This window comes from Oncorhynchus tshawytscha, linkage group LG12, assembly GCF_018296145.1.
Source record: "Oncorhynchus tshawytscha isolate Ot180627B linkage group LG12, Otsh_v2.0, whole genome shotgun sequence".
Taxonomy (NCBI): domain Eukaryota; kingdom Metazoa; phylum Chordata; class Actinopteri; order Salmoniformes; family Salmonidae; genus Oncorhynchus; species Oncorhynchus tshawytscha.
The window spans coordinates 55,649,439-55,669,017 of NC_056440.1; the positions used below are offsets into that span (position 1 = coordinate 55,649,439).

The window sequence follows — 19,579 nt, forward strand, 5'->3', positions numbered from 1 at the left end:
CCATGGCTGCTGCCCAAACGGTTACTGTTATTAGGCTGTGGTGCGTTTTCATGTTGAAACCTCCAGGACTGACTTTATTGAATGCAGCCACAGCCTGGCGAGCTAGGGACATGGCTAACTTTCCCTACCATTGCTTCATTGGCAACATAAGCTCCATATCTCTTTGCACCAGTGCAAAGTGTACATTTTGGAAACAATTTATTTGACAATCTGGTTAACAATATGGTTAACTTATTGTTTAGTTCTTGTCCATCAGCAGACCTATGGACACTAGCCACCACCCTTTTTAGTTTTGTCCATCCAGTGGTGTAAAGCACTTTAGTAAAAGTACTTTAAAGTACTACTTAAGTAGTTATTTCTGGTATCTGTACTTTACTCATATTTTTTACAACTTTTACTTCATTATATTCCAAAATAAAATAATGTTTTACAAAATTTTCCCTGATACCCAAAAGTACTCATTACATTTTGAATGCTTGGCAGGACAGGAAAATGATCCAACTCACTGACTTATAAGGAGAACAATTGGGTACTTTCCCCACCACTGGGTTCATCTTGTGTGAGCATGGTTGGTGAAGGTGTCAGAAATGATAAAATACTAGAGTCCCTCACTTAGCATATTCCCCTAGCAAAGTATTAATAATTAACTAAAGAATGGCTTAGTCAGATTATTGCACTTTCTCGTGAAAAATATCCTATGACAAATAAGATTCCTTAGAGATATGCCTTGATTTACCCATCTTATGCATTGGGAACTTATAAAGGGAGCCAATGGTTCAGAGGGGAATGCAATAATGATGATGCACCACAGAATGGGATTGTCAACCAAGTGCTTTCATAGGCATTGGTCAAACAGACCAGAAGTGTTATTGTCAACCATTGGAGGCATTGGTCAATCACTGTATTTGTGACCGACAGAGTTTGAACCCGGGACTTCTACAAGTGTAGTCACACAACCATCTCTGTTACATATCAATGTATCCAAGGAATATCTATAGTGCGGACAACACTGTCCGAGTCTTTGAAATGACACTGAAGATTTGGCGTGCTGTCCTCTTTCTGAGAGGGGCTGACAGGCACCTACAGTATTGAACATGCAGGCGTTATATGGGTTTTTCCATGCATTGGCAGTGTTACATGTTGGTTCTAATGGGAGCACACACATTGCTGATCCATTTAAGCCATTCTGCCTTGTGTTTTGATACAGCTATTCTAAATACACGAGCTTGCTCCCCTTGTGTGGGTGTATTGACCTTGAGTTACAGACCTGAGCCTATCCGTGTACCAAAGGAGCTAAACCACTATATTTACACATAGACAGACAGGTAGGAAAAACCTCACTATTCCAAGGCAACGGAGCTTAAGAGATTTGAGTCCACCCCCGTGCAAGGTTTAAGAAAGGTCCTTGTCGGATGAAAGCAGTCAAAGATGGAGCAATACCCGTATGATAATATTTATAGGTGCAGAGAGGATAAAAGAGCTGGGGCAACCCTCCTTCATCACTAAATCAAAAGGGAGAACCCAACAGGTGAGCATGTCTACTTTGCAGACTTCTGTGTACACTGCTGATCTCATTGACTATCTCTGCCTGTAAATGTAATTCCTTAGTGTGTGTGTGTGTGTGTAGCCTAGTGTATATCTGAATGGCATGCATGTTTTCCCTGAATCTTTATGTTTGACTGTAATGTTTGTATTTGTCATGCTCAAAATAGATGATACAGAGAGGAATAACGTGATCTAGAAGGGTTCAAAGACAGTATGCACTTGGAATAGTTGGAAAATATTTTCATCACTTACTGAGATCTTTTCAACGTGACTAATCTGAGTAGAAGAAAAATATGGGAAAACTATCATTGATAAATTGAGATTGCAATGCTCATTTGAATTCTAATGGGTTTTACATTGTGTGAATGTGAAATTGTCACTATTGTTGAAAAGTTGAAAGCCTTTCATGAGATTTGATATTCAAACTAAGATTCTGATGTAATGTCATCTCTTAATTGTCTCCCCTTTTCACCTTCTAATTGACTTTGGTACCCGGGCTGTAGCTGTTTCTAATGCAATAACATAATACTACAATAATAACAATACATTTTTCCTCATTTCAAAAGACTCAGTCTAGCACATCATTTTAGGGCGTTACTCATCATTTGATAAACTAATTGACGGTTTAATCTAATCAACATCATTTTGGTGATACATTTGTCCTCCCTTCTTCCCTCCCCTGGATGCCCGCATTAAATTACATCAAATGAAGTTTTATAGACGATCTTATCTTGTCCATGGCAGAGTAACAATAGCCTTAAGCTCATTCCATTCATCCTGGCCACAAAGGTCTAAGAGGGCTATGTTGATGTAGAACAACATCTATTCTCTTTCCCAATGAGCGAAGTAGCTTCCAACGGCATGCTATCTTTTTCCTCCCAAATCTACTATTGGTTTTGGCTGGTGACCAAATAGAAAATGACTCATCTGACCTTGTCTGTATTCTTTAGGTGATTTCAGTATATCTCAGATTTTGACGGCATTATCTCTGACAAACATCTTCAACAGACTCACAGCAATTTAAATATTTTTATTTCATTTTTTTATATTGAACCTTTATTTAACTAGGCAAGTCAGTTAAGAACAAATTCTTATTTACAATGATGGCCTACACCGGCCAAAACTGGGCTAATTGTGCGCCGTTTCTATGGGACTCCAAATCACGGCCGGCTGTGATACAGCTTGGATAAGAACCAGGGACTGTAGTGACCCGTCTTGCACTGAGATGCAGTACCTGAGAGCACTGCGCCACTCAGGAGCAATGTCCTATGAGTGGTTGTGAATCCCTGATTGAAATGGTAGATAAAAAGTCCATTGGGAGACCAAGAGGGAATGTTACGTGGTCTGAGAAAATCTCAGTAAGGAAACCTGATATTATGGCCATAATCATATTCAGGTTATAAATGAATAAATAAAATGTATCATATAATAGAAGTGATACAACAGGTGAGGTACTTTGTCTGGTGCTTTGGCAATTTTTTTTATTTTTTATTATTTTTTATTTCACCTTTATTTAACCAGGTAGGCAAGTTGAGAACAAGTTCTCATTTACAATTGCGACCTGGCCAAGATAAAGCAAAGCAGTTCGACACATACAACGACACAGAGTTAAACATGGAGTAAAACAAACATACAGTCAATAATACAGTATAAACAAGTCTAAATACGATGTGAGCAAATGAGGTGAGATAAGGGAGGTAAAGGCAAAAAAGGCCATGGTGGCAAAGTAAATACAATATAGCAAGTAAAACACTGGAATGGTAGATTTGCAATGGAAGAATGTGCAAAGTAGAAATAAAAATAATGGGGTGCAAAGGAGCAAAATAAATAAATAAATTAAATACAGTAGGGAAAGAGGTAGTTGTTTGGGCTAAATTATAGGTGGGCTATGTACAGGTGCAGTAATCTGTGAGCTGCTCTGACAGTTGGTGCTTAAAGCTAGTGAGGGAGATAAGTGTTTCCAGTTTCAGAGATTTTTGTAGTTCGTTCCAGTCATTGGCAGCAGAGAACTGGAAAGAGAGGCGGCCAAAGAAAGAATTGGTTTTGGGGGTGACTAGAGAGATATACCTGCTGGAGCGTGTGCTACAGGTGGGAGATGCTATGGTGACCAGCGAGCTGAGATAAGGGGGGACTTTACCTAGCAGGGTCTTGTAGATGACATGGAGCCAGTGGGTTTGGCGACGAGTATGAAGCGAGGGCCAGCCAACGAGAGTGTACAGGTCGCAATGGTGGGTAGTATATGGGGCTTTGGTGACAAAACGGATTGCACTGTGATAGACTGCATCCAATTTGTTGAGTAGGGTATTGGAGGCTATTTTGTAAATGACATCGCCAAAGTCGAGGATTGGTAGGATGGTCAGTTTTACAAGGGTATGTTTGGCAGCATGAGTGAAGGATGCTTTGTTGCGAAATAGGAAGCCAATTCTAGATTTAACTTTGGATTGGAGATGTTTGATATGGGTCTGGAAGGAGAGTTTACAGTCTAACCAGACACCTAAGTATTTGTAGTTGTCCACGTATTCTAAGTCAGAGCCGTCCAGAGTAGTGATGTTGGACAGGCGGGTAGGTGCAGGTAGCGATCGGTTGAAGAGCATGCATTTAGTTTTACTTGTATTTAAGAGCAATTGGAGGCCATGGAAGGAGAGTTGTATGGCATTGAAGCTTGCCTGGAGGGTTGTTAACACAGTGTCCAAAGAAGGGCCAGAAGTATACAGAATGGTGTCATCTGCGTAGAGGTGGATCAGAGACTCACCAGCAGCAAGAGCGACCTCATTGATGTATACAGAGAAGAGAGTCAGTCCAAGAATTGAACTCTGTGGCACCCCCATAGAGACCCATAGAGGTCCGGACAGCAGACCCTCCGATTTGACACACTGAACTCTATCAGAGAAGTAGTTGGTGAACCAGGCGAGGCAATCATTTGAGAAACCAAGGCTGTCGAGTCTGCCGATGAGTATGTGGTGATTGACAGAGTCGAAAGCCTTGGCCAGATCAATGAATACGGCTGCACAGTAATGTTTCTTACCGATGGCGGTTAAGATATCATTTAGGACCTTGAGCGTGGCTGAGGTGCACCCATGACCAGCTCTGAAACCAGATTGCATAGCAGAGAAGGTATGGTGAGATTCGAAATGGTCGGTAATCTGTTTGTTGACTTGGCTTTCGAAGACCTTAGAAAGGCATGGTAGGATAGATATAGGTCTGTAGCAGTTTGGGTCAAGAGTGTCCCCCCCTTTGAAGAGGGGGATGACCGCAGCTGCTTTCCAATCTTTGGGAATCTCAGACGACACGAAAGAGAGGTTGAACAGGCTAGTAATAGGGGTGGCAACAATTTCGGCAGATAATTTTAGAAAGAAAGGGTCCAGATTGTCTAGCCCGGCTGATTTGTAGGGGTCCAGATTTTGCAGCTCATTCAGAACATCAGATGAACGGATTTGGGAGAAGGAGAAATGGGGAAGGTTTGGACGAGTTGCTGTGGGGGGTGCAGTGCTGTTGACCGGGGTAGGAGTAGCCAGGTGGAAAGCATGGCCAGCCGTAGAAAAATGCTTATTGAAATTCTCAATTATGGTGGATTTATCAGTGGTGACAGTGTTTCCTATCTTCAGTGCAGTGGGCAGCTGGGAGGAGGTGTTCTTATTCTCCATGGACTTTACAGTGTCCCAGAACTTTTTGAGTTAGTGTTACAGGAAGCAAATTTCAGCTTGAAAAAGCTAGCCTTGGCTTTTCTAACTGCCTGTGTATAATGGTTTCTAGCTTCCCTGAACAGCTGCATATCACGGGGGCTGTTCGATGCTAATGCAGAACGCCATAGGATGTTTTTGTGTTGGTTAAGGGCAGTCAGGTCTGGGGAGAACCAAGGGCTATATCTGTTCCTGGTTCTAAATTTCTTGAATGGGGCATGTTTATTTAAGATGGTTAGGAAGGCATTTAAAAAAAATATCCAGGCATCCTCTACTGACGGGATGAGATCAATATCCTTCCAGGATACCCCGGCCAGGTCGATTAGAAAGGCCTGCTCGCTGAAGTGTTTCAGGGAGCGTTTTACAGTGATGAGTGGAGGTCGTTTGACCGCTGACCCATTACGGATGCAGGCAATGAGGCAGTGATCACTGAGATCTTGGTTGAAAACAGCAGAGGTGTATTTAGAGGGCAAGTTGGTTAGGATGATATCTATGAGGGTGCCCGTGTTTAAGGCTTTGGGGAGGTATCTGGTAGGTTCATTGATAATTTGTGTGAGGTTGAGGGCATCAAGTTTAGATTGTAGGATGGCTGGGGTGTTAAGCATGTTCCAGTTTAGGTCGCCTAGCAGCACAAGCTCTGAAGATAGATGGGGGGCAATCAGTTCACATATGGTGTTCAGAGCACAGCTGGGGGCAGAGGGTGGTCTAAAGCAGGCGGCAACGGTGAGAGACTTGTTTTTAGAGAGGTGGATTTTTAAAAGTAGAAGTTCAAATTGTTTGGGTACAGACCTGGATAGTAGGACAGAACTCTGCAGGCTATCTTTGCAGTAGATTGCAACACCGCCCCCTTTGGCAGTTCTATCTTGTCTGAAAATGTTGTAGTTTGGAATTATGTGTATTATTATGAAAATGTGACACACATAACCCTATATGCCACCCTTCATGTAGGATTACATTTCCTTAATGATTTGGGGTGGCCTTATGAAGGGAGTCTGAAGGCCTTATAAGATATACTTTGTTTAAAGTGTGACCTGACATGCTGACCAGACCGATCACGAGTGTCTACGTGCTACATCGCACGCATGTTGATTTTGTCCACCCACACCAGACGTAATCAGGACATGCAGGTTGAAATATCAAAACAAACTCTGACCCAACTATATTAATTTGGGGACATGTCGAAAAGTTCTAAACATGTATGTCTATTTAGCTAGCTAGTGTGCTGTTGCTAGCTAATTTGTCCTGGGATATGAACATTGGGTTATTATTTTACCAGAAATGCACAGGGTCCTCTACTCCGACAACTAATCCACAGATAAAAGGGTAAACCAAGTTTGTTTCTAGTAATCTCTCCTCCTTCAGACTTCTTCTTCTTCTTTGGACTTTATATGGCAGTTAGCAACCAACTTTAAGGTGCATTACCACCACCAACTGGACTGGAGTGTGGACCTCTGTTCATCGTTCAATCACCCACAAGGGTATTTGCTCCTAAAAACCAATGAGGAGATAGGAGAGGCGGGACTTGCAGCGCGTCAAGCATCACAAATAGAACCAAGTTCTATTTTAGTGCCTGGCTATGCAGACGCGCACGAGCAGTATGTGTGTGTCTAATCATTGAATAACATCGGTGTAAATGTATTTTGTAACGCTTGCGCATGTGCTGAGAGCGGTGTGGTCAGAATGTAACATGCCGATCAGAGCGCTGGCGCATGCGCCATCGCAAGCATGTTGATTTTGTCCACCCACACCAGACACGATCAGGACACGCAGGTTGAAATATCAAAACGAACTCTGAACCAACTATATTAATTTGGGGACAGGTTGAAAAGCATTAAGTATTTATGGCAATTTAGCTAGCTAGCTTGCCTTTGCTAGCTAATTTGTCTTGGGACTGGACTGTGGACCTCAGTTCATCTTTCAATCACCCACGTGGGTATATGCTCCTAAAAACCAAGGAGACGGCACATTGGTAACATGCTTACCACACCGCTCGTGTTGCATGCACGGGTGTTGCAAAATAAATATACACATACATGATATTCAATCATTACACCCACACTGCTCGTGCACGTCTGCGTAGCCAGGCGCTAAAATAGAACTTGGTTCTATTCTGCTTGACACGCTGCAAGTCCCGCCTCTCCCATCTCCTCATTGTTTTTTAGGAGCATATACACGTGGGTGATTGAAATATGAACTGAGGTTCACACGCCAGTCTAGTTGTTGGTAGTAATGTACCTTAAAATTGGTTGCCAACCACCATATAAAGTCCAAAGAAGAAGAAGCCTGAAGGAGGATAATTAATCTGTGGAATAATTGTTAGAGTAGAGGATCTTGTGCATTTCAGGTAAAATAACATCCCATGACAAATTAGATAGCAACAGCAAGCTAGCTAAATTGCCATATATTTTTTATGCTTTTCAACATGTCCCCGAATTAATATAGTTGGTGCAGAGTTTGTTTTGATATTTCAACCTGCCTGTCCTGAATGCCTCTGGTGTTGGTGGACGCACGCGTGCGAGGGGTCTGATCAGCATGTGTTTCCCTGCTGTGTCGCAGATTCCTGAAGGGACCTATTCTCCTTGTGGAAGCATTATGTACTGCACCCACTTAAAGACGCTGCAGCTGGTCGTCATGGCAACGCTGTGGGTGACACCAGTGAGGGCGGGGACAGACTGCAGGTATGGCTGCCGACTAAACAACATGACCATCACCGTGGAGAGAGAGGACTGTCACGGAAGCATCACCATCACCACCTGCGCCGGCCTGTGCGAAACGACGGTAGCTAAATCGGGATAGACAGTACTTATTTAGGGTTGTGTGTTTATTAGGTGCCAAACTGGACAAGACTGACTGAAACAGGGAGGGCCTACTTGGCCAATAGGAAACACGTTTTTATTTTCTGATGCACAAAGTGTTCTGTTGAGTGCCCTAATGAACACACCCCTGTATAATTGTTTTTCAGTACATTGTGTTATATATATTTTTGGTCTCAAGTGGCGCATTAGTCTAAGGCACTGTATCTCAGTGCAAGAGGCGTCACTAGTCCCTGGTTCGAATCCAGGCTGTATCACATCCGGCCGTGATTGGGAGTCCCATAGGGCGGTGCACAATTGGCCCGGCGTAGGCATCAATCATCGTCATTGTAAATAGGAACTTGTTCTTAACTGACTTGCCTAGTTAAATAAATAACAAAAAATATATATTCTGTTGCATGTGAGCTGTTGTGTAATATATTGTAGCGCAACCATGCTACATTTTCTGCTGTTTAATTTAATTTACTAGGAGTATGTGCTAATTGAGCTAAATCATTCATTTTACTATTTGACTTTGCACCAGGTTGCATCAGCAGCCCTTTGATATATACTGAACAAAAATTGAACACAACATGCAACAATTTCTAAGATTTTACTGAGTTACAGTTCATATAAGGGAATCAGTCAATTGAAATAAATTCAATAGGACCTAATCTATGGATTTCACATGCTTGGGTAGGGTTCAGGCCCACCCACTGGGGAGCAAGGTCCAGCCAATCAGAATTAGTTGTTCCCCACAAAAGAGCCCCCCCAGACAATCCCGCAGGTGAAGAAGTCAGATGTGGAGGTCCTGGGCTGGTGGACACATGGTCTATGGTTGTGAGGCCGGTTGGACGTACTCTAAAAGATAAATTAACATTCAGTTCTCTGGCAACATTCCTCCAATTTAGCTAGCTTTCCTCCAGTCATTCTCCTTCAAAACTTAAGACATCTGTGGCATTGTGTTTTGTGACAAAACTGCATATTTTAAATTGGCCTTTTGGTGTCCCCAGCACAAGGTGCACCTGTGTAATGATCATTCTGTTTAATCAGTTTCTTGACATGCCACACCTTTCAGGTGGATGGATTATATTGGCACAGGAGAAATGCTGACCAAAAGGGATGTAAACAAATTTGTGCATAACATGGGAGAAATAGGCTTTTTGTGCGTATGGAACATTTCTGGGATTTTTTTCAAATTTCAGTTCATGAAACATGGGACCAACACTTTACATGTGGCATTTCTATTTTTGTTCTGTGTAGATCACATTGGCACCAGAAGAGTAACACTATGAATCATGCAATTAAAAAACATGGTTTCCATTAGCCAAATCCCAGATCGGTTTGAGTTGTCTTGCCAAGCCCTATGGGTATTGTCATGCCATGAGTTGACTATACATTACAACATATCTGGGAACAGGCCAGTGTTCTGATGTCAATTTACCTGTTTTTGGCAGGACCTGAACTATCAGAGCACATGGCTGCCGCGCTCCCAGGGGGTGTGTAACTTCAAGGAGTGGTCCTACGAGAAGGTCTACCTGGAAGGCTGTCCATCCGGGGTCGACCCCTTCTTCATACCCGTTGCCAAGAGCTGCGATTGCATCAAATGCAAGACGGACAACACCGACTGCGATCGCATAAGCATGGCAACACCCAGCTGCATAGTAAACCCACTAGAAATGTAATACAGTAGTTAGGCTGTTGCAGCAGCCACAGTTTGTTTAGCAACAGTTTGACTATTCTATGGTACCGTTTCCATTGTTGATGTGCTATCGCAATAAAACACTACTTTGAGTAAGTCTAAAAGTATTTGCTTTTAGAATATACTTAAATATCAAAAGTTAATGTATAAATAAACAAACCAGACCGCACTCACTTTTTTATTTACAGGGGCAGGGTCCAACAAGATATAATTTACCAATGAAGCATGTCATTAGTGAGTCCACCAGATCAGAGGCAGAAGGGACGTTCTCTTGATAAGTGTGTAAATTAGACCAGGGATGTTCTCTTCATAAGTGTGTGTGAATTAGACTATTTTCCTATCCTGTTAAGCATTAAAAATGTAACAAGTACTTTTGGGTGTCAGGGAAATGTATGGAGTAAAAAGTACATTATTCTCTTTTGGAATGTAGTGAAGTAAAAGTAGTCAAAAATATAAAAAGTACAGATAACCAAAGAAACTACTTAAGTTGTACTTCACAACTGTGACTATGGGTCATTTATCACTACCCAAAAATATACCTAATAGGTCACAGAAAATAATTGTGAAATTGCACAGAACACCCTGTAATGGAGATTATCTGTGGTAAAGCAGCAGCACTTGTTTTGACTGCTTAACACCTTGTGGACATTTCTAGGAAACTGTTACAAAACCACACACATGATATTGAAGAGGCCACCAGTCATCACCGATAATTATTATAAACTTTTGGAATCTGGACACTCACATTTTTTAAAAATATGAATTAAGACCAATGTAATTGACAGCTGTGGGCACAAAGAACATATGTAATCACTAATCGAAACAAGTGGTGAATTGCAAAAACCATAATGAGGAAAGGCAGAAAATGAAACATGGAAAATTCTTCAGGCATGCATACTTTCAAAAAAGGTGGAAACAAATCGCCGTCATATACCTCTTTTTCCTTGCATGAGTTCTCGTAGCGAGGTACCGGCAAAGTGTATGCGCACACACTTTCTTGAATTGATCCTCTTGGGCACAGGAACTAAACTACATATGAAATGCTTATAACACTTGGTTGAAACCATTGTGGGAGTATTATTTCTTATTCATTTACTCTTGATACATCTTGTGATAATCAAATCAAGTTAAGTATCTTTTGGCAACTTCAGACCATTTCTTATTCGGTCCTTTCTCTTTCTACAGGAAACAAAAATGAGAAAAATAACAGAACAGTCATAGTTCAAAGCATAAGGGTAGGGGAGACTAGCCAGCGTACTTGTTGCGGATGATCTCTCCCCCCTCCACCTCAACCTGCTCGTAGAGCCACTTGCGGTCACAGCGGCACTCCACGCCACACCTGCGGGAGCTACACTCGGGGCAGGGGTAGAAGCAGCCCATGCAGTCCGCGTCCAGGCAGTCACACATGTCCTTGCCACAGGAGAGCAGGCGGCCTTTGTTGTCATACACTTTGCTCTTCGCACCAATAGTCGGTCTGCAAATACACAAAAACAATGGGAACGTCTGACCTGACTAGTCTCTCCAGTAAAAAAGGCAACCATTTGAAATGCAATAATGAAAACAAGCATACGGTGCGGCCTTCGAGGAAGCCATGCAGTGATGGATTCTGGAAACATGTTTCCACTCTTACCGGTCAGTGTTGGAGGAGATTCCTCCTCGTCCTCCACCTCGTTTTTTGCCATCACCCCTTCCCTGCAAAAACAAAAAAAATAACTGAGTGAATGTTGATAGATGAAACAAGGGGTGAAAAAAAGTCTCTGAAAAACAGCACTTAACTGTGCAAAAATTCACCAAAATTTGCTATATATACTCTGCAACAGGATTTACACTAACATTCATTTATAGGGGTGACACCCATCTGTGAGAGGTGATAAAAAAATAAAAAATTGACACCTTGCCAGTATCCCGGGTACTATGTCGTTTCTCCTTGACCTTGCTCTTCTCCAGCGTCTTAGCCCTCTCCCGGTCTGACGGTGCACCGAAGCGGTTAGCCGCATTTGTGTCCTTGGTCATCATACCCCTTTTCCGTAATTCAGGCTGCAATATTTTTAAAAACATAGTTCTTGTAGTCTAGCTGAATACAAAACAAAGACAGTAGGCTAAACTGGGTTGAGCAACTATGAAACCATACATTACCTTCGATGAATCAGCACCGAAAATGGTGGGCACGGCATCTTCCCTAAGAAACTGTTTGCCATTGTAGTCTCGGAAACAATCTGGGTTAAAATGTTCTGAGCAGAGGCAAGTGTTAGGTGTAGGGATGAAGTTTTTCATCCCCAAACTTTGTACCCATTGGTTGGCAAGCTGAGGCTTACTGATGGGGAACCTGAGAAGAATAGGACAAGAAACACTGCTTAACACAAGCATGCATTCTCTTGCGTACGCATAAACACACCAAATGTAGCTAGCTGACAACAACATTTGAAGAACGTTAGCAAACTAGCCAACGTTAGCTTGAAGTCCTTTACTCCTTACCTGTAAAATCGTATTTCTGACCCTTTGATAAACTTGTTGGTGCAGCCGTTTACTGCACAGGTGACAGGCATGATGAACCTCGTGCTTGTGCGGTCTGATGTCAATTTATTTATTAGCAATATAAAATATCGGAAGCATCGCTTCCAGTCCAACGCATGTGTTGGTTCTTCTTCTTCTTCTTCTTCTTCTTCTTCTTCTATGATAAAATTGCGGTCTGCAAACAAAAGTTAAAGGTGCATGCCGCCACCTACTGTGCTGGAGTGTGTCGTAAATCACGGTTTACAAGATTAGCTCCACATTTCTAAATCCTCTTACCGAACTCAGTACTTCTGAGAAAATTAAAAATGAGCCCTACTTAACTTCCAATACACCCTCCCACGAAAATCCCTTCCACACCCCACCATCCTCAATGACTCTTCACTTCAATCTTTCCATCTCTGTTCCTCTGCATTCACATTACGGGCAAACTGCCTACATTCAGACTTGAAATCATTGGCCACTTAAATAAATGGATCACGAGCCACATTAATAATGCCACTTTAATAATGTTTACATATCTTGCATTACTCATCTCTTATGTATATAATATAATCTATTGCATTTTTCCTATGCCGCTCTGCCATTGCTCATCGGTATATTTATATATATATATTCATATTCCATTACTTAGATTTGTGTGTATTAGGTAGTTGTGGAATTGTTAGATTACATGTTAGTTATTGCTGCACTGTCAGAACTAGACGCACAAGCATTTCACTACACTCACAATAACATCTGCTAACCATGTGTATGTGACCAATAAAATTAGATTTGATTTTAACATACAACAATATTACAACACATGCTCCACCATTTCATCGACCATACACTCCATACACACACAAGCCATTTACATGCTTGCCAACCAGCTGTAATGACGAGTTCAATGTACAATGTCCTAGGTGCAATGAAGAAAACACCCCCTCTTCCTTCCTAGTCTGACCTATGAATCTTGGTCCACCGACCTTCCTTTGGAGGAGATATACTGTAAATGACGGCCCTTTGGCTCAGAGTCCCATCTCCTCTGCCACGCATCTATCAAAATGGCTCTGATCTTACAATTCACCTCACCTCTAACGAGTGGAACATTAATATAAATTATATCTTGTTTTAAAGCTCTTTTGGCTAACTGGTCTACAATTTAATTCCATTCCACACCCGAATGGGCTGGGACCCAGCAGAATCTCACATCTACACCCAGCCTTTCAATTCTGCACTATAACCTTAATACCTCCAATAGTTGGTCACTCCTATTAGATTTTCCAGATGATAAACTATTTAATACACAAAGGGAATCTGAGCCCACTATAATTCTGACAGGTTGTATGTCCTCCACCCACTGGAGGGCAACTACTATCACCAACAATTCAACTGAGTATACTGACAGTTCTCTGTTAGTCTTCTACATATCTGCACATCAAATTCAGGAAAGTAAACAATGGCTCCTGTGCGACTCACTATTTGGGTCAATGGATCCATCTGTAAAAAGCGCTAAAAATGCATACAAACTTTTACCAATGTAATTCTCAACCAGTGACACTATATGACTGTCTTCTGACCAATCTTTCCTTTTCTCTATCAAGGTTAGATCAACAACAGGATCTTGGAGTAACCATATTTTTTCCCCTCTCCTTTGCACCCCATTATTTCTATTTCTACTTTTCACAATCTTCCACTGCAAATTTACCATTCCAGTGTTTTACTTGCTATATTGTATTTAATTCGCCACCATGGCCTTTTCTTTGCCTTTACCTCCCTTATCTCACCTCATTTGCTCACATTGTATACAGACATGTTTTTCTATTGTATTATTGACTGTATGTTTGTTTTACTCCATGTGTAACTCTGTGCTGTTGTATGTGTCGAACTGCTTTGGTTTATCTTGGCCAGGTCGCAATTGTAAATGAGAACTTGTTCTCAACTTGCCTACCTGGTTAAATAAAGGTGAAATAATTAATTAATTAATAATAAAAAACAAATTAAAAAAACATTCATAACCAGAGACCGAACGCATAAGATCCACCACCTTATAACACTTTGTTTGAACAATTATGACATGCTCTTTCGATGTAAACTAAGCAAAAAAAGAAAAGTCCTCTCACTGTCAACTGTAATTATTTTCAGCAAACTTAACATGTGTATATATTTGTATGAACATAACAAGATTCAACAACTGAGACATAAACTGAACAAATTCCACAGACATGTGACTAACAGAAATGGAATAATGTATCCCTGAACAAAGGGGGGTCAACATCAAAAGTAACAGTCAGTATATGGTGTGGCCACCAGCTGCATTAAGTACTGCAGTGCATCTCCTCCTCATGGACTGCACCAGATTTGCCAGTTCTTACTGTGAGATGTTATCCCACTCTTCCACCAAGGCACCTGAACGTTCCAAGACATTTCTGGGGGGAATGGCCCTAGCCCTCACCCTCTGATCCAACAGGTCCCAGACGTGCTCAATGTTATTGAGATCCGGGCTCTTCACTGGCCATGGCAGAACACTGACATTCCTGTCTTGCAGGAAATCACGCACAGAACGAGCAGTATGGCTGGTGGCATTGTCATGCTGGAGGGTCATGTCAGGATGAGCCTGCAGGAAGGGTACCACATGAGGGAGGAGAATGTCTTCTCTGTAACGCACAGCATTGAGATTACCTGCAATGACAACAAGCTCAGTCTGATGATGCTGTGACACACCGCCCCAGACCATGACGGACCCTCCACCTCAAAATCTATCCCGCTCCAGAGTACAGGCCTCGGTGTAACGCTCAATCCTTCAACGATAAACGCAAATCCGACCATCACCCCTGGTGAGACAAAACCGCGACAAAAGCACTTCTTGCCAGTCCTGTCTGGTCCAGCGACGGTGGGTTTGTGCCCATTGCCGGCATTGTTGCCGGTGATGTCTGGTGAAGACCTGCCTTACAACAGCCTCTCTCAGCCTATTGCGGACAGTCTGAGCACTGATGGAGGGATTGTGCGTTCCTGGCGTAACTCGGGCAGTTGTTGTTGCCATCCTCTACCTGTCCCGCAGGTGTGAAGTTCAGATGTATCGATCCTGTGCAGGTGTTGTTACACGTGGTCTGCCACTGCAAGGACGATCAGCTGTCCATCCTGTCTCCCTGTAGCGCTGTCTTAGGCGTCTCACAGTACGGACATTGCAATTTATTGCCCTGGCCACATCTGCAGTCCTCATGCATCCTTGCAGCATGCCTAAGGCATGTTCAAGCAGATGAGCAGGGACCCTGGGCATCTTTCTTTTGGTGTTTTTCAGAGTCAGTAGAAAGGCCTCTTTAGTATCCTACGTTTTCATAACTGTGACCTTAATTGCCTACCGTCTGTAAGCTGTTAATGTCATTCCACAGGTGCATGTTCATTAATTGTTTATGGTTCATTGAACAAGCACGGGAAACAGTGTTTAAACCCTTTACAGTGAAGATCTGAGAAGCTATTTGGATTTTTACGAATTACCTTTTAAAGACAGGGTCCTGAAAAAGGGATGTTTCTTTTTTTGAGTTTGAGTTTATATCGCTCATTGAACCATATACCCAAATATTTGTACTTCAAAACTCTCCCCATAGGCTGTCCATACAGAAACAACGGTATATTATCAGCAACTTTCTTGTTTGAGAAGAACATACAGCAAGATTTCGCCACCGACAATTTAAAACTCCAGTTAATCGACCATCTTTCAACATCAACGTCTAAAGCACTGCATCTCAGTGCTAGAGGAGCAACTACAGACCCTGGTTTGATTTCAGGCTATATCACAACCGGCTGTGATTGGGAGTCCCATAGAGCTTTGTTCTTAACTGACTTGTCTAGTTAAATAAAATAAAACGCAAAGAGCGATTAAATAAGGCCAAAACCCAGTTATATAGTGTCTTGGATATTGTGTTACACAGGGCCACTCAAAGTCAATCTTATATGAATCATTGTTTATTGTCAGCGCCCTGGAGAGCTTCCAACAAACTCAATGCACCATAGTACACATCAATCAGGAGCTCTTCCTGGGCTGACCCAGCAGTTGTGTTATATTTTGGCTATACACAGACAAGTTATATGTGCATGATTTAGCATAACTAATGAATCGTTACCGTTTTGTTTAATTCATGTAACAGACAAATACTGTTTCATAACATGTGACAGACCAATACCTCACGAGGCTTCTCCTCTCTTAGCTGAGACCTTGAAACCGAAATATCTTTAGTTTGTTCTCAAACAACGATATCTTTAGTTTGTTCTCATTCATTTTCAAAACACGGTCTGGGCGTACTGCCAAATTGCAGCCATTGATAGGGGTCATTTGTACAGTCAGCCACTTGCATGAACACAGAAATGGGTTATTATAACAGCATATGAATATGTAACGGATGTGAAACAGCTAGCTTAGTTAGCGGTGGTGCGCGCTAAATAGCGTTTCAATCGGTGACGTCACTTGCTCTGAAACCTTGAAGTAGTAGTTCCCCTTGCTCTGCAAGGGCCGCGGCTTTTGTGGAGCGATGGGTAACGATGCTTCGAGGGTGACTGTTGTTGATGTGTGCAGAGGGTCCCTGGTTCGCGCCCGGGTATGGGCGAGGGACGGTCTAAAGTTATACTGTTACATTGATGCTGTTGACCCGGATCACTGGTTGCTGCGGTAAAGGAGGAAGGTCAAAAGGGGGGCGAGTGTAACGGATGTGAAATGGCTAGCTTAGTTAGCGGTGGTGCGCACTAAATAGCGTTTCAACCGGTGACGTCACTTGCTCTGAGACCTTGAAGTAGTTGTTCCCCTTGCTCTGCAAATGGGTAACGATGCTTCGAGGGTGACTGTTGGTGATGTGTGCAGAGAAACCTGGTTCGCGCCCGGGTATGGGCGAGGGGACGGTCTAACGTGTTATAAAGAAAAGCACAAACACTAAAATTCCCATTACAATAGCCCTTCTGCACATTTCTCAGACCTTGGACCCTCCCTCCTACACACTGCTGCCACATAGGAACACCTTGGACCCTCCCTCTTACACACTGCTGCCACATGCCCATAAGCTTGACACCTGTAACATCTTAATGTGTTCGGCACATAAGCTTGTACAGGATACCTTTATTCACTGTCAGGCAAAGACTCAACTTCAAAACTCAAAAGAACAGACAATGGCTCTTCTGTTTCCCCACTCTCACCACCCTGTCTGCGTCGCATCAAACGACGAGCATCACATACACCGGGAATATTTGCCCTCAGCTGGTCAACTTTTATATCTACTGCTACCCCAGTTATCACTCCTTTCATTGGTGCCCTTTTCTTGAGAACGAAACGATTCACTTTTATTGCCCCCATTCGTTTTACTTCGAGCGCATTCTTCCTCTGCCCAACAGAACCACAAACCATTATCACTAGACCACTTCTAGTTACCCTCACCGATTCCACATGACCCAACTCTTTTTCCACCCACCGTGAAACCACAAATGGATCAGCCAAAAGGCGAGTCACTTTTTCCATAAACTTCACTCCTACTGTCACAGACTCTTCTTTATCCTGATCATCCGTGCACACCTCGGTCTCCAATAACTTTACCGCATTTACCACCTCCGATACTTCACCCTCATTCACTTCCATTTCTCCTCCTGTCTTCAGCTCCCTCTGCTTACATTTTGTCCCCTTCTTCTTTAACAAACCATCTCCCTTTTCCCCAATATTCTTATCCGACTCAATCTCCCCCAACCATCTCCCTTTCCCCCAATATTCTTATCCGACTCAATCTCCCCCTCTCTTTCTCTGTTAGACCTTCTCTCCATCTCAATTTCCCTTCATTCCTCCCCCGTTTTCTAAGTATACGTCTCCTCATGATAAAACTGCACTACTCCTGACCGCCTTCTCCAGGGACTCCATTCCATTTCCTCACTTTAGAGCGGTCACTCGACTATTTTATCAATCTAATAGATAATCTTTGTTTCCTTTAGTGTGCACAACCTACCAGAAATGATATCGTTTATTCTCCATGATATCGTGATATCGTTTATTCTCCACGATATCGTGATATCGTTTATTCTCCATGCCCATCTGTTCCAATTTATATTACAAAGCAACAAGGGAAACATGGAAATACATTCTTTATGACCGTGTTTTCTTTCGGCTTGCATTTCTATTTTCTGTAATCCAGGGCTCATATGTAAAAGAGACATTGGTCTCAGCATGACTCCCTGATAACGGTTAAATAAATAATGCGTGAATGAAATCGTTTGCTAAAGTGCCCACATCTTCCAGAAATATTGCCGCGCACAGAACAACTGGGAGCTTGGAACTCCGAAAAAAAAACGAACTCTACTTGAACGAGCTCGATTTGAACGGTCATCCGACTTGGAATTCCAACTCCAGAACTCGGGCCTATTCTAGATCTCCGACTTTCCGACACGAAGATCACGGAGGTCATGATTTTACCGTATTTGTCCGTGTTCACAGGTGTTTTGAACGCAGCATACATTGCGACCCCTCTTCAAAATGGACCGAGTTTACAAATTGTTGTCGTGACGTCATGTGCAATCGATCAGATCAGTTTTGGTCAAGGCCGGGGGGTGGTGCAGTTAAATATGTGGCATTCGCAATAATGTATTCATTTTAGCTGTATCTAGGCTATGTGTGTCAAAACTGACAAATCTTTGTGGCTTCGACTGAAATGTATTTAGGCCTAGCTCTACCTATTTCCTGCTCAAATCACATGATTGACTACACCGACCGTGCAGCAGGACTTCGTGGGATCTGTCTGGCTAGTCGCTACGAAACGGGGTGACTATCGGTAACAAACTCAGGCAAGCCACCAAATCTGACCTTTTTGTGATGCGTAGGATAGTTTGTTTTCTTGAAATGTCAGTTTGGACATGATACAGTTGTCTTTTTCTACTTCTGTCTACTGGAATAGCTAGCTGACGAACTTGGTAACTAGAATCCACCACCGCCAGCCAGAGTTAGCCCTTGAGCCATAGCTAACGGTAGCGTGCTAAGCAGGCATGTTTTCGTTTACCGATAGAGCTCACATTAGCTAGTTAGCTCTTCTAAATAGCTAGTTATAGAAAAACAGCGTACGAGCCACAGAATAACGTGGTTAAGGCAATGGCTAACAATTAAAATGTGAAGTGTTTATGGAGTTTAAATGAGTCATGTGGCTAGCTTTCTGCGTTAATAAACAACTTGCTAACAAGTTAGCTAGCTACTAGTAGTTACCTAAGCAAACGCTACCTAGTTAGTTAGCTAACTAACGTCAACATCACTGATGTCGTCAGAAAACCATATAGTTTGCTAGCATTTAGCTAACTCGCTATCTAACTACCCCCAATGGTCATGATGACATGATTGCGAAATAATAAGT

General features: G+C 42.5%; 3 protein-coding genes across 8 annotated transcripts in view; 2 read left to right on the forward strand and 1 right to left on the reverse strand.

Annotated features, from left to right (window-relative positions):
• Nucleotides 1-1,421: 1,421 nt before the first annotated feature.
• fshb (follicle stimulating hormone subunit beta) lies at nt 1,422-9,811 on the forward strand. 2 transcript variants are annotated; one of them, XM_024399197.2, is made up of 3 exons: nt 1,422-1,528; nt 7,782-8,003; nt 9,490-9,811. In XM_024399197.2, the coding sequence occupies exons 1-3, from the start codon at nt 1,445-1,447 to the stop codon at nt 9,700-9,702; spliced, it is 519 nt and encodes a 172-aa protein (XP_024254965.1). In that variant the 5' UTR covers nt 1,422-1,444; the 3' UTR covers nt 9,703-9,811. The 2 variants fall into 2 exon arrangements, with proteins under 2 accessions (XP_024254965.1, XP_024254964.1); XM_024399196.2 differs by having other exon boundaries at nt 1,423-1,528; nt 9,475-9,811.
• Nucleotides 9,812-9,883: 72 nt separating this feature from the next.
• On the reverse strand, nt 9,884-12,390 carry LOC112263483 (ADP-ribosylation factor-like 14 effector protein). The gene is made up of 5 exons (XM_024439770.2): nt 12,195-12,390; nt 11,856-12,045; nt 11,613-11,756; nt 11,350-11,411; nt 9,884-11,193 (listed from the first exon to the last, which is right to left on the reverse strand). The coding sequence occupies exons 1-5, from the start codon at nt 12,263-12,265 to the stop codon at nt 10,965-10,967; spliced, it is 696 nt and encodes a 231-aa protein (XP_024295538.1). The 5' UTR covers nt 12,266-12,390; the 3' UTR covers nt 9,884-10,964.
• A 6,108-nt stretch (nt 12,391-18,498) lies between these two features.
• Nucleotides 18,499-19,579, forward strand: part of LOC112263485 (oxysterols receptor LXR-alpha) — a 37,069-nt gene continuing 35,988 nt past the window's right edge. Inside the window, exon 1 of one of the 5 annotated variants that reach the window (XM_024439774.2) lies at nt 18,499-18,999. The gene's annotated coding sequence lies outside the window, so the exon portion shown is untranslated. The remainder of the gene's footprint in view (nt 19,000-19,579) is intronic. The other 4 variants (XM_042330787.1, XM_042330788.1, XM_042330786.1 and 1 more) reach the window with 4 other exon arrangements.